The sequence below is a fragment of the Moschus berezovskii genome, chromosome 11 (genome assembly GCF_049115385.1).
Source record: "Moschus berezovskii isolate FMDL1 chromosome 11, NW_MosBer_1.0, whole genome shotgun sequence".
Taxonomy (NCBI): Eukaryota; Metazoa; Chordata; class Mammalia; order Artiodactyla; family Moschidae; genus Moschus; species Moschus berezovskii.
The window spans coordinates 105023741-105038580 of NC_142470.1; the positions used below are offsets into that span (position 1 = coordinate 105023741).

The following is a 14840-nucleotide window of genomic DNA, read 5'->3' on the forward strand; positions in this document are numbered from 1 at the left end:
CCAGCAGGACGGAGTGCCTGGTTAGGCTCCGTCTCCACAGGCAGTGGGCTCTTTATGAAGCAGGCTGCTCAGGCCGCTGTCCTGCCGTCCACGGAGAGACCCACCTGGAGGTGACGCTGAACAGATAAACCCAGCAGGGCCCCCAGACGCGGGAGAGGGGCCCACCCTTGGAGCTCCCGGTGCGGGCCAGAGCAGCAAGATGCAGCAGGTAAGGGGCTGCCAGCCAGTGACACCAGCCTCTACAGACAGTGCGCTGGGCCTGCACCGGCTCTCTCCCTGCACGCTGCGCCTGTTCCCTCACCCTGATGCAACAGGCAATCTCATCAGAAAGGTGTCTACCACTCCTCTTCCTTCAGGTTCCCAGGCAGGTGGACAAACCACAAATGCGTAGGAGCCCGACCCTCCAGACACGGCAGGGGGACCCGGGAGGGCTGAGGGCCAAAAAGCCATGAAAACGCGAAGACTCCCACCCCCCGCCTGCTGCTCCGGGCACTGCAACACCCCCGCTGCTGAGAGGCCTCCCTGCAGTCTGCGTGGGGTCATGGAGTTAGAGACACACGGACAGACGGACAGTATGCGTGGGACCCGGGCTGCATACGCACATGTGGGTGTGGTCGGGTGAGGGCAGCATGCAGCGGAGAGGCATGGCGAGGAGGGGGCATCGCAGAGGGCATCCTCCGGTCGGATCCAGTAGGCCTGGCTGCCCCGGTTACCTTTCCGGCTGGAGCCGCTGCCGGCGCCCAGGAGGCCATCTTCGCAGCCCTCGCCCTGTAGGCGCTCGCGCTGCAGCAGCTTGTCCACCCGCTGGATGATGCACTCCAGGCTCTTGTCCACGTTCAGCCATACCTTCTCCTTCCAGAGCAAGGGCACAGGGTCAGTGCCGCAGGTGGAACAGAACACAAGGCACGACACCCCCCCTTCACTTGGATCCCCACCTGGGCCCCATGCTCCCTAAAGCCCACAATTCACAGCTTGTTATTACAGGTGCATTTGCTTTTCCAAAGACAAATCAATGTCCTGTTTTGTGGAGAGTCTGCCAGTCGCTATCCCAGAGGCCAGGGCAGGCAGAAGGGACAGTCTCGGCCCCTCCTCCATCCACCGCAAACCTCACATGACCGTCACAGGAGACTGAGGTCCTCTGGCGGGGGAGCTGCTGATCACTTAGGTTGGGGAGGGGGTGTCTCCAGAAACACAGACAGAATTCAGGACACTGGGGTGGGGCTAGGGAGCCCAGTGCCTCTGGGGAGCAGACCCAACAAGTGACAGAGTTGGCTTTGTGATGTTTCACTACAAGAGGGAAAGACCTGCTCTTGGATCCCACCCTTCGGGAGCAGCATGATACGATGTCAGAGCACGGCTCCCAAGTCCTCGGTCCCTCAGTTCCAGGATGATGGCCAGCGAGAGGGCACAGCCTTGCATTTTCGAGGCCAGCTCAGCGCGGGGTGTGGGGTGGGGGAGTGCGGACTCACCCACTCCTCCTCATGCCAGTCCACCTGCAGAGAAGACCGGCTGCTCCGGCCCGACCACCGGGCCACGAGCGTGTCCTGGTCGTTCCGCAGCATCACCTGCTCCTCCTCGGTCGAGGTGGGCGAGGCCTTGGAGGCGATGTAGTCAGGTCGGGCGGCATTCAGCCCGTGGATGGAGGTGGCCAGCAGCTTGCAGTCGCACACGGTGACCAGCTGCCGGGTCTGCAGGGACACACGCACACCCAGCCTCTGAGCCCCCAAAACACGCTGAGCAGGCCATCACCAAGGAGGCGGAGGAACCGGCCCAGCGTCAACAAGCCCCCTGGCACTTGAAGCCGTCACCAAGGTTTCTGAGCCCTGGGCTCTGTCACTACCTTGCCCCACCTCCAGCTCTATGACCACAGGCCAGTCCCAGACCTCCACTCCAGGCCGAGTGGGAAACAGACCTGAAGGCAGACAGACCTTCAAGGTTACCCCAACGTCACCACTTATGTGGACAGCTCTCAGCACATGTGAGGTGTCCAGGGGTTTTCAGACACCCAAGGGACCCACCCCTGCAGCAGGGGAGTCCCTCCTACCTTGTCTGCCAAGATGGCAAGTGTTCTTTCCAGGCCAGTGGCAGACCTGTCCTTGGCTGCCCTCGAGAGCCGCTCGGCATAGTAACTCACTTGGGTTTTGAGGGTATTGATCTGGGCGATGATCTCCTTAGCTCTGATGATGTCCTGTGGTATGTAGATGATGGACTGGCAGCTGGATGACGTGCTAGGAAGGATTGGAACAGATTCAAAAGGGTTCTCCCAAGTTAACAAGGCTGGAGACACCCTCCCAACCCCAGCCCACACCCAACGCAAGGTGAAGCGTCCTGTTCCTCAGGGGTGTTTTCCTAGGCTAGTCAAGTTGTTGATGGCCAAGATTAAATCTCAGGAGATCCACCCTGTCTATATGGTAGAGGCTTGAGATTTTAAAATACAATTAAGTCTTTTATCTGTATTCCCACGTATCTGTATTTCTACCGTGTTTATACACATGTGTACAGATACTGAGCCCAGCAGTCACCTGAACATCCACCATCTTTCACCTAAGAACTCCTTTCATCACTTTCTAAGTGTTACCTAAGTGGAAACTTGGGGTCTGCTAATACTGGAGGGGGCCACGTCACAGTACAAGGAGACTTCAGTGGGGGCTGGACTTTGCCAAAAGATTCCTGGTTTCTCATTTGGCCGATGAGGACTTCAACCTTCGTACACACAGACCCACCCCCTCCTTCGTGTGTTTACCTCGGCAAGTCCCCAGAAAACTGGGCCTCTGTCCTTTCTCTCCTGCTCTGGGACTCCCTTGCTTAAAAATACTGTGCCATGGGATGAAGGGGGCATGGTGAGTGTGCCGAACCGGAGGCCAGGCCCGGCCACCTCGTGACTCAGGGAACCGGTCCTCCCCCGCTGCCGCCAAGCGACACGTGTGTGCCTCTTGGGATGGAACATCAGAGCCACAGCTCAGCCACTGCCCGGCACAAACACCAGTCTCTGGGGAACCAGCTCCATCTTGGGACCTTCTAGATGGGGACATAAACTGGATGTCTCTTGGCTAAAATGCCAAATCAACCCTATATTCAAACTTATTTTTCAGACCACCTGAGGAAGCAAGGGAAGCAGGGGGAAGACATGTGAGGCACCCATCTCTCACGGAATGAGGGGCTTTGACTGACAGCCCTCAGAGAACTGCCCTTTGGCTCTGGGGGAGGAGAGAGAAGGTGGAGGACCACACCCCCCTTCGTTGCCCCGGGAGATGAGGGTCACGTGATCAGGGACGAGCGCTTGCCTTACTGGGCTCTTTCCAGGCTAACCCGAAGCCGGGTCACCAAGAATCGGCCCTGCCCTGCCCCGACAGACTACGGGGTCAGCATGCACACACAAAAACCGCAGCACCCCAAAACAAACAATGCCCCAAACCCAGACGTCACGGTGAGAAACGATGGAGGGGTCAGAAGCCCATGCAGCAGGCCGTGGCCAGGCCTGCGCAGCATGAGGCGTGCACGCTGCTCTCCAAGCTGCAATCACTCTGCCCAATGAATAGCTGCCACTCAGCGGAGTCGAGGCTCAGGACGGCAGTTTTCAAATCTCTTCTTCCCAGGCCCCAGTCTTGAGAGAACACACGTGACATGAGGTGTGCATTCGTGTGTGTGTGGAATGGTGTGTCCATTTCAGCAAATACAAAGCCTCCAGCCATCCGGAGAGGAATCACCTCCCCATAAGTCCTCACACACAGGTTCCATCAGTAACTGGGGCTCAAGGAGGGGACACGTGGCGGGAGTGAGACAGGACACACCTCGAGCAGCGGCTGCTCATGGACGACTGAACAGCAGTCATGTGAGCCCAACCAAAGCCTGAAAATGGGTGGCTGCAGCGCCTCGGCTGGGGGACAGGGCCACGTCCCCATGGCACCCTGGCCCTCCTGGCCAGGGCCCTGAGCTGCTCCAGTTCCATGAAGGTAGCGGTTCTGAGGGCAGAGGGAGCCTCACGAGTCCTGGTGCAGAACCCCTGTTCTGGACCAGGGCTGCACTCTGGGTGACCCTGGGCAGGCCTGGAGCAGCACCTGGGGACCCCGGTCAGCAGGCACCAGAATTCCGGCTGCCATCTCATTCTTTGGTGGAGAAAGTCATCTGGTTATATTAACCTCTGGTTTGCCCTCCAGGGGTAAAACTGACCCTAGTAATTCGTTTTGCAAATCTCCATTAACCATCAAATATAAAAATGTACGCTGGGGACTTCCCTGCTGGTCTACGGTTAAGACACTGCACTTCGATGGCAGGGGCAGGGGTTCAATCCCTGGTCAGGGAACTAAGACCCTATGTGCCGTGAGGCATGGCCAAAGAAAAAAAAAAAGTAAGCTGGTTTCATTCCTGCGAGAGGTGAAGGGGAAGTAAAAACAGAAGAGCCTTAGATGGCAGTAAAAGAAGCCAGGAGGGGACTCCCAAACACACCACTGTACTGGCTGGAAGCCTCAGCACCTGGGACCTGCTGGCCTAAGTGCCTCCTCGTCACGGAGAGAGAGCTGGGTCTTTGCTCCGAGTGACGCAGCCAGACTGGGAGGGTTTGAAACAGCAGGCTGGAGACAGGCTATTCATTATCACAGAACATTGCAGTTGGAAGGAGAGCTCTGTCTATGCGGCTACAGCGAGGAGCCTGTGGGGCACAGTGGGAACAGCACCTCGGAGAGGAGGGGACAGGCTTTCTCTGCACAAGAGCAAGACCCAAACGCACACCCTCCACAGACAGAGAACTCACCAACACTCCTCAAAACTGCTAAAGAAAAGAACCAAGACGAAATATTAGCAGCTTGTTAGCAAATGGCAAATGCAAAACAAAAAAACGTAAAAACCAAGTTCTCTTTCATCAAAATTCTGGAGATAACATGAGGAGGTCCCGACTACAGGGAGGATTCAACTTAGGAGCCCAGCGTGCTCCCTAGTCAGAGCAGCGTCTGCGCGTACGCTTGAGCCCCAGGGAGACGCCCCGTGTGGTGGGTTACACCTGCACCTAGGAGAGCTCCCCTGGTGCAAACCATTCCTGCAGGTGGTTTTGTGCCATTAGTAGGAAAATACATAAACATGTAAATTATATATTTGAAAAATATTACAAAAGCCTTTGGGGAATAAGTGTCCTGAAGTTCACATGCAGAATAACTAGGTATCAACACCCCGACCTTCCTGGGACAGGGCCAGCTCCTGGACTGGCTTTCTCCTCCAGGGCCCCATGCCAGCTTGAGTCGCACGCTCACACCTCCACACGGCCACATGCAGTGCAGCGACACATATGCGGCTGGCCGTGCAGCGCGGCGGCGGCACAGGAAGCTGTCTTTGCCCTAATTCCCAGGGTACCACCAGGCTGGCGAATCCTCGGGTGGGTCTAGTGGCCTGGTTTGAGGAGCCCTTGGTGGGGCCAAATCAGGGTCAAGGGGGCTGCAGGAAGGTGGGCAGGATCCCAGAGATGCTGCCCAGTCTGAGGCTCACCTCCCACCCTCTGCCCTGGGGACAGCTCTGAACCCTGAGTCCCTGGGTGCTGACTGTCCACACGCTCACCCCTCAGCCCACTGCACCTGTCCTTTCTCCCCAGCCCGTGCAGTCCAAGGTCAACCTGCTCAAGCCCTGTCCTGACACCCGCCCAGGACACAGAGCCAGGCTCTGGCCTGAGGCTGCGGCCAGCACCGTGTGTGCACTCAGTCACCAGGCCTCCACGGCTGCTCCGCGGGTCCTCCTGAGGATTGGGGGCCATGGTGTTGGGGCCCCTCAAAGCGCTCTGCTCTGGCCCCTCAACTCCACATTCTGCACAGGCTGCTCTGCTGTGGCTCCAGCTTCTTCTTTCTCTGCAATACCACCTTCTTCTCCTGGCCCTCCCAGGATCACCGCCCGGTCCTGCCTCCCCGTCTTCTCCAGACCCTCGCTCCAGCAGTGTCCTCCACCATCTCCCCTCGCTTGTACCATCTCTCCTACCAGCCTGAGACAAGCTCGTCTTGGTCCCACTCCTCCTCCACCTCTATGTCAGAGTGGCCCACGGCATCGCCTGCATGCATACCATCTACTTGCTACACCCAAGCCCTCCGGTTCGGGAAGATCAATGCCTTCCGGTGTCAGACGCGGCAGCTCGGCTTAGTGCTCTCTCCGTCACCCCTGCCCTGCAGCAACCCCTGAACACTCTTTCCAGCAGGCTCCTAGCACTGGGGTCGACCTACCTGCTCAACCTGTCAGCTCCAGTCACCAGCTGGCCCTGCCCCTCTCGCCGGGGCGCCGAGGCCCCGCCCCTTATCACGCGCCCCGCCCACCTCGCTGTTTCCCGCTCTGATCGGTCACTCCCTGCAGCCCCTGGAGCCTCTCTGACCCTGGGAACACTGACCACCAGTGTCCTCCAGGAGAGGAAACCATCTTTCCCAGGCCTCACACTCTGTGATCTTCAACCAGGGTTTCTAAAGGGCAGCGGAGCCCACCAAGTCCGCAAGGGCCAGGGGCACCATTCTCCGGGCGCACTTTTCAATCGGCTGCCGTTTTGCAGGGACAGGCCCTCGGGCACTCGTCACCGCCCAGCTTGGACGTGCACAAAGAGCAGCACAGGGTCCTCAGGCAGCTCCCCTCACCCCGCAAAAGCAGATCGCACGCTGGATGTTTCTGCGGTCCCGTTGTGACTTTTTCTTTTTTAAATCTAGGAAGCCCGAGACAGCAGAACAAGGACAGGCACCCTCTGAGAACTTACTGTTTCTTGGTCTCTTCAAACTTGTGCAGCTTTTTGCGGAGGCCTCCTGACTTGAAGCCCTGGCAGTGTGCTGCTGGAGCCCCGATGGTGACGATGTCATAGTTCTGATCTGAATGACAGAAAGCTCTCCTCCGTCACTCTGGCTCAGGCCTGTGGACAAGCTGGCTACGGGGATATGCACGAAGCTCTGGGGTCCCCCGCCAGCCCAGCTCCAAGCAGCCTGTAGCAACCCTAGTCCCACCATCCAGGCTGCCCGAGGGCCTCTGGAGCCCATCACCCTCATCTTGGCTCAGAGGGGCCTATGTGGGTCTCAGGCTGGGGCCACACAGTGACCGACAACACTCAGCCTGCGCCCCTGCCTCAGAAGGATGACCTGTGGGCCGCTTTCTGCCCCAGAAACACAAGGGAAGCTGGAGGGAGGACAAGCGAGAGGAAGGTGCTAGAGCTCCTCACAAAGGCCTCGGCGGTCCCTGTGCTGTGCTCTCAGCCCAAAGCCACAGCAGACACAGGACAGACGTGCGACAGTTCAGGGGCCAAGGGCCAGTGGGGGAAAGAAGCAACATGATTCACGGGACAGTTACCTGCTCCTCCATCATCCTGAACTCTCATCCTTTGTATGTGTAAGTTAGTGGGAACAAATTCTAGCTTTTTATCTGCTTTCAAACTGCTTGCTTTGAACGAGGGACCTAAGGATCAGAAGGGGAGAAGATAAAGATGGTCAGCCCGTATCTAGCATTCAAGAAAGGCACACAGAGAAGGGAGACTGTGAGGATACTGCTGTGGGTAAGCAGGTATGTGTCGGCAGAGGCCTCACAAATTCCAAGCTGCCCACGGGCACATTTCCTTCCCTGATGATAGGGGGTATGAAACGTTAAGCGACAGTGACTCCTGGCCAGAAGACTGGTCTCAGGTCCCAGGGGTGAGTGGAGGCAGGTGGAGCCACCCTCAGAAGCTGAGGAACGACACCAGGCCTGCCTACACCAGCTCTCAGTAGAGAGGTCTGACTCAGGGATGGGACTGTGCGCAGCACGCTGTCAGCACTGCTATAAAAAGAAGGTGGGCCCGTGCCACAAAGTGCCTGTTTCCACTGCAGAGCCTTCCAGCATCTAAGATCTAAGAAACTGCGTGACAGCAGCGACACATCTCAAATCTGAAAAGGGATGAGAAGGTCTACTCGTCACCCCAGGTCGATCAAGGTGAGCAGACACCACACGGCACCTTGTCTGGCCCTGAAACACACACTCACACATCCTCGCGTACACCCTGGGTGGCTCAGGAGTTTGGACCATGTTTTCTAACAAGATGCTCACAATCTTACTTCTCTAACTGGAATGCTTAACTAAGTGAAGGATTACAAGCCGAGAAAAGAAAGGGGTTATAAATTACAGTGGAAATGAGGAGAAATGAACTTTTCATTTAGTGAAAAATGGCACATTAATTTTGCCAGGGTAGAAAATGAAGACTGGCCACCATCTGCTCTGCACTTGGCCCAGGAAACTGTTCCCCAGCTACTGATGGGGGGCCCACAGACCAGCAACACCAGCTTCCTGGGAGCCTGTTAGAAATGCCAACCCCCAGATCTGCTGTTAACAAGATTCTCAGGGGACACAGATGCACAATGACATCTCAGAAGCTCTGCTGCAGAAACGCCCAGGTGTGTGCGCTTCAGACTTTTCCAGGTAACAGGCAACCGGCACCAGCAGGTCCCTACGTCCCTTTAGGCAAACACTGCCGTTTCTCTCAGAAACACACTTAGATCTTTCCTTCACACGCAAACCAAACCCAGGGCACCATCGTCTTGTCATCATTCCTCCTGTATCTGGCTTCTTCCCAGTCAAGTTCATGGACAGGTTCCTATGTTCTGTGTCAAAATCACATTAAGGGCTTATCAGTTTCCTGAAAACCTGAAATTCTATTATAAAAAGGGAAAGAAGGGAAGAATTTGGAGAATAAAGTAATAGAAAACCAAAGTCATTCCCATTTGGAATCAAAAGGGAGTAGTTTATCATCGTTTTCTAAATCTACCAGAACATGCTTTGAAAATCAAGTGGCACCTTTTAATAAGAGGTGCCTGTATTTCATTTTCTCTTTTGAGCCTTAAAATGGAGAGCTTCACCCAGACAATTTGTATGTCAATATGTGTGTGTGTGTGTGTGTGCGCGCGTACACTCATGTTTTTTTCTGACTCTGTGACACCACGGACTGTAGCCCACCAGGCTCCTCTGTCCATGGCATTTCCCAGGCAAGAATACAGGTGTGGGTTGCCATTTCCTTCTCCAGGGAATCCTCCCAACCCAGGAATAGAATCCACATCTCTTGCATCTCCTATACTTTCAGGCAGATTCTTTACCACTGGTGACACCTGGGAAGCCCATATATCAGTATAAGGACCACCAAATGATTAAACTAGGAAATCTAGAAAACCTTGCCTTGCTTGGTCTCAAGGCACAAGGCCTACATCCTTTTGGGCACTGCACTGACGCAGGACCAAGATGAAGCAGTAACATGAACCGACAGCCTGGGACTCTGTGTCTCCTCAATTTCATCCTACAGTGGTTTGTTCTGGCAGATGACACCAGGGAAGGAACTTTCAATGCAATTCACACATTTGTCTTAATTAAGATCTGAAAACTCCATATTTGAAAGAACTGACATCTACATGAGAATCTATTTTTAAAAATCCATTATAGCGTCTGTCAGTGGGCATATGTGAGCAACCCTGGATTCCAGGTTTTTAACTGGGAAATGGGAGTGGGCGCCCACCTTTGTACTGATGGAGGTCGGTCAGGTTCTCCTGGTAGGTGAGGATGATGGTCTGGTACTGTGTGACAATCTGGCGCCGGAGGCTCTCCCAGCATGGGGACAGCTCCCCCAGCTCCTCCAGTTCACACACTCTGCAAGCAAAACACACACATCAGGCCATGGCGCCCACTCCCTCCCGGCAGAGGCTCAGGAGTCCTGAGCAACCAGGAGGACAGATGGCCGTGGACGTGTCACTGACACCCAGGGAAGGCCCTGTGGGTCTGCAGGGCCAGCAGCAGGGCAGCATGGCAGAGGGCTCCACATGCGGCTATAAGAAAGGTGGGCAACCACTGACCGCATGGAAACCACACAGACAAGCTTTCCGTAGGAACCTAGATGTTCAGGGAAAACTCAGCGAAGGACTGGAGAGGGGAGTGGCTCTGCCATGGCCCCTGTGACCATGCACGTATCCAGAGGCCACAAGAGCTTGAGCTGCAGTCCATTTAGGTCCAATCCTCCCAGACCACCCTCTCCCCTCTCCTCACCCGCACCAGGGTCTGTCATTGCCCCCTGGGTTCTGGGAAGCACGGGCCTTTCCACCCTCCCAGAGCAGAGCTGCAAAACATAAAGCTGTCCAACGAGTCTGCAGCTGGGCTGCTCAGCAGTGCGGACCCCACAGCCGCCAGGCCCTTGAGTCTCAGTGGCGTCCCTTCCAGATCTGGGACAAGGACCTGGGGAAACTGGCAACCTCAGCCATCGCTCCCATCACTGTCCATACAGGTGATGAGCTGCCCAGGTGTAAAAGGTGGAGGTGAGTGAGGGAGAGGACAAGAAAGAGGGGACTTGGGCTCGCCACGAAAATGAAAGCTGTTTAAGAACTGAAATATATGGGACTTCCCTGGGAGTCCATTGGCTAAGAACCTGCGATTCCACTTCAGAGGCATAGGTTCGATCTCTGGCTGGGGAAGTAAGAGCCTGCTTGCCATGCAGCATGGCTGAAGAAACAGAAATGATATATGATCTCAGCTCAGCAGGAAATAACCGCTACACGATCAGAATAGTGAACACACACAATGGATTTTTAAAAAGGATAACCATTTTAGGAAACTGGGGAGAGAGTATCAAAGACCTAAAGTCCTCATCACTTATGAGGATTTTCCTTTCCTCATCAGGAGTTAATCCCTGAAAATGACTGAGTGCTTTGTGTATATACACAGAAACACAGCAGAAAACACTGACGTGGCTGAGGTGGTTGTTTCTTGGGAAATAAGAAAGTTGAGCATCGCAAGACTTATATTTTTTGTAAGAAGCCTTTTTGCACTCTTTCACTTTTTACACTATGCACTTTTTCCTCTGGGGGGCTAATTTTATAAACGTTTTTAGGAATCTAATACATTATCTGAAGTTAAAAAGTCATACCATTTTACCATTATTAAATCAGCAAAAGGAATGCTGAAGCGGGGGAACACGTGCTCAGCACTGGCACAGCTGGCCTGTCGGGCATGCGATCTTGTGACTTCCTCACACACAAACGGGGGACACAGTTGAGCAAACTGAGCCCAGGCTGAGGAGCAGGCAGGCGGCAGGGCTGGGTGTGCAACCTGGCCTGTCTGAGGTTCGTGCTCACCCGCCCCGTCTACGAGCTTTCCTGCGGGAAGGGGTGGCCGGCAGGAGCCCTGGGCCTCACCTGGCTGCATCCTCCTCCAGCAGGAGCTTCACAAACTGCCGGGGCACATGCAGGGACAGCACGCTCTCTGCCATCTGCTCCAGGATCCGCAGGTGGTTGCCCTCGGTGGTCGGGAAGCGGTACATGCGGCAGATGGCACCACCAAACACTGAGGCGGGAGAGAGACAGGCTGCAGTGAGCGGGTGCAGGCCGCCACGGCCCCCTTCCCTGGCGCACATGGTGCCCTCACCCCCAGGTCTCCTTACTGTTTATCTGCAGGGAATCAGAACACTTACACCCAAGCCCACCGAGTGACTGAGCCTCAAGCTCCCACCCTGAGACATGCAGTGTTGTCATCCCAGACCACGTCACTGGCTTGGAGGTGCTAGGACTGGGTGGGGAGGCCACTGGTCATCGGGTCATCAAGACAGGGCAAAAGGAAGGAGGAGCCCCTTCCCTGGAGGGTCACCAGTTCCCAATATGCTGAACCAAAGAATGGCATGCTGACGTGCACAGAGGTGACCACTGGTGGACATGCCCGAGACGATCAGAGCAGGTCGGGGAGGGGACCGCGAGCCCAAGTGGACACTCACGAGAGCAGCAAGAGTACCCACAGAGGAAGCTGTTTACCCGATTTCAGTAAAGTGTCTTTTCGCAACGAAGCGTATTTGGATCGGATCCCCAAGGCCTCGGTCAAGCTCTCGTCAACAGGCAGAACCATCTAAAAACACATACACACGAGCATGACGAAACTGACTCAGATGACTCCAGGGCGCATCAGAGACCATAAAAGACTCCTTGAAACTAACAGCCACAGTTAATTCTATGAGAAACACCCAGCCCCAGCCACAAACAAGAGAAGCCACCGCCTGGGACACTGAACGCCCTCCACCCACACAGTTTTCTAGAAATGCACTCTTCTGACCGAGTCACTTCCCTTTGTCTCTGAGTGTTTTGCTGTGTAGGATGAAAGGGCGGCAGTAGACAGGCCCGAGAGTATTTCCAGAGCTAACGTTTCAGACTTATTTTGGGTACAATGAGAGATCTCTGTATTTTATAATGACTACTTATCAGTGTTTGGGCTCTTATATTAGAGCTCTTGTTTGACAGTGTGTGAGCGGCTCTGCATGGCAGGGGCAGGGAGAGGTGGGTGGGGGGCGCAGGTGTGCGAAGGGGCCCAAGCGGCCAAGGGCAGGGAGTGTCTGGGAGAGGAAGACTGTACCCCACCCTCAGAGACAACCTGGCTCTCAGCCCACAGGCCGCAGGCCACCTCTCCCCTCCCGCCTGCAGCTCCCGCTACTGAGGAGCCAGCCGTGACCTGGAACAGAGGCTGGGGAACCCTGTCCACTGGATAAGTGCCTGGGGGCGCAGGCATGTCCGGTTGGGGCCCCACTGTCCCCCAACCCCCGAACTCAGAGGCCACGTCTGTTGGGAGGGCCCTTGAGTCCACCCAGAGGGGGAAGGCGCTATGCTCACCCTCCCGTTGACGGTGTCCAGAGACCGGGTCACTGGGCGCCGCTGGTCTGACTTCTCCTCCACCTGCCAGCCCATCACAGTGATGGTGCCCACGCGGCCGCTCTCTGCAGACCTGCAACCAGCAACGCACTTCGGCGTTGGTGCTGTGACTGTGCTTCATTTTCTGCTAAATGCAAAGCTCAGCATCCCGGATGGTCGAGGGGTCCTGGGGGCACCAGGACGGGGCCAGCTGGCCAGTCCAACAGCAGTTACCACATGCGGGGGCTCTGAGGGCAGCAGGTGAGCAAAGGTGGGGCCGCAAGGGAAGGCTGCGTCTGGGAGGGGCAAGGCCCCACGGGGAAGCGCGGATGTGCCAGTAGAGCAGGAGGGGAGAAGCCACTGCCTGCTTGGGAGGCAGGGGCCCCTCAGCCCTGGGCTGCCCCTCCCCTGAGAGTGACGGGGAAACATCTCAGAGTCAGGACCCAGAGCATCTTCTTCTGGCACAGGACCCCTTTCTGCTCCATCCACTCCATCCTCAAGCTCTGATTAGCCTCAAGGCCTAGGCCTGGACCTCAGTTAGCGGAGGTCATCTGGGAATTCCCAAAGCCTCTGAATCCTTCATGATACGGCTGAGGCCCCTCTAGCCCTAGTCAGTTTCACCCCAAGACACCTCAGGGAGGCTGCCGGCTGCCTGGGCCCATCTGATTCATCCAGGGAAGCTCTGGTGAGGCTCTGACTCATAAAGCAATACTGTGAAGCCTTGGGTTTTTTATCTGAAGTGTGGGGCTCAGCCAGGTTCTAAGTTTCTGCATGGCCACACCCATCCACCATCCTGTGTGACTAATTCTCATGGTTCTCGTGCCTGGGAAGGTCAACCCCAGTCACTGTTCAGGACCATCTCTACCTCCTTTTAAAAAGAATGATGTCCAACCAGAATTGGCTCTGGCAATGCATGAACCTGAGTGTTTTCCTCTAACCATCCTTCCCCGACGTGAACCTACCCATTCTCCCAAGACCCTTCTCGTCCTGAGTCAGGCTCTCCACACACACAGGGTCACTGCAGGGCAAGCCCTCCCCAACACCTGCAAAACTGTCATCTCAGCATCTTCAGAATGTCATACTGCTGGTCAAGAATTCATCTCCTACATCAAAACTGTCTGCCAGTTCGGACTGTTTTCCCAATTTTTACATTATTTGGGGGGAAAAGAAAAGATGGAGGGACAGAAAGAACACTACATCAGGGTGGGACCTGCCCCTAAAATGAATTTGGGAAGGACTGACATACTGACCCCAGCCCAGTGGGGGCGGCCCCTCCCTCCCCTCATTTGTTCCTTCCACAAATATTTTCTGAGCAGCAGACACTGTTCTAAGTCTTGGGATACCTGCTCTCTGGCAGGTCACATCCTACTGGGGGAGGGGGGCACAGATTACAGCCAAATACATTTGGTATTATTATATGCACACAAAGGTTTTCCTTTAGGGCTTCATACTTCCCATGAACACTGCACACTTCCATTTCATGACAGGCCCTCTGACAGGCTGTTTTTTTCTTTCTCCTCAGTGACAACCACCTCCCCCTAAGACTGGCTTCCGGGATGGGGGTTGAGGGTAAGACACTCTCTCAATATAGGGTCGGACCTTCCCCATCCGTCCCTGGATCTTGTAATTCCAGATCCTTGCAGACAGAAAAATTAAATACCAACCTTAGTGTTAAATACAACCTATGGTGCCTGTCCTGGAGCAGATCTTTGACGACAAAAGTTCCAGACCCCAGCAAGTACATCTGAGGGAGAGGGGGAGACAGCATTAGTGCACACGCTATGCCTCTGCTCCAGCTTTCAGGCCCGGGGGGGTGGAGGGGGTGGGTCCAGCTGGCTGGTTCTCTCAACATGTCTGACTTCATCTCAGGAGCCCAATAGGAGGCTCAGAAACATGTTCCCAAAGACAAAAACACCTGGACATTAATTCGCAAGCCAGGAGTAAAGTCAGTCTGTGTTCACCTCTCAGACAATTATGTAGCTTTAAAAAAAGAAGGGAAGAACATCCCACAAACCACAACATGGTACTTAACTGTTCCCTGAGATCTGTCCTTGACATCATACACGGACAGCTTGATCTGTGTCATCTGATTGATGAGAGAGTCTTGAAAGAAGGCAATGCTGCTTAGAAATATAGGATCGTTGGTTCCCTACAACAGAAAAAAAAAATCAGAACAGAGCTGCATTTTTCTAAAGTGGTTGTTTTTGAAATACACCAACATTCTCAGAA

General features: G+C 55.0%; 1 protein-coding gene across 12 annotated transcripts in view; it reads right to left on the reverse strand.

Annotated features, from left to right (window-relative positions):
- The window catches only part of INPP4A (inositol polyphosphate-4-phosphatase type I A), a 139969-nt gene that overhangs the window by 47486 nt on the left and 77643 nt on the right, over positions 1–14840 (reverse strand). For 9 of the 12 annotated variants that reach the window (XM_055400546.2, XM_088841656.1, XM_088841657.1 and 6 more), the window contains 11 exons: positions 14644–14760; positions 14276–14355; positions 12594–12705; positions 11748–11838; positions 11139–11286; positions 9473–9603; positions 7291–7395; positions 6710–6818; positions 2045–2228; positions 1470–1688; positions 603–852 (listed from right to left, as the gene is read on the reverse strand). In XM_055400546.2, the coding sequence (XP_055256521.1) occupies positions 603–852; positions 1470–1688; positions 2045–2228; positions 6710–6818; positions 7291–7395; positions 9473–9603; positions 11139–11286; positions 11748–11838; positions 12594–12705; positions 14276–14355; positions 14644–14760 (1546 nt within the window). The remainder of the gene's footprint in view (positions 1–602; positions 853–1469; positions 1689–2044; positions 2229–6709; positions 6819–7290; positions 7396–9472; positions 9604–11138; positions 11287–11747; positions 11839–12593; positions 12706–14275; positions 14356–14643; positions 14761–14840) is intronic. The other 3 variants (XM_055400551.2, XM_055400553.2, XM_055400552.2) reach the window with 1 other exon arrangement.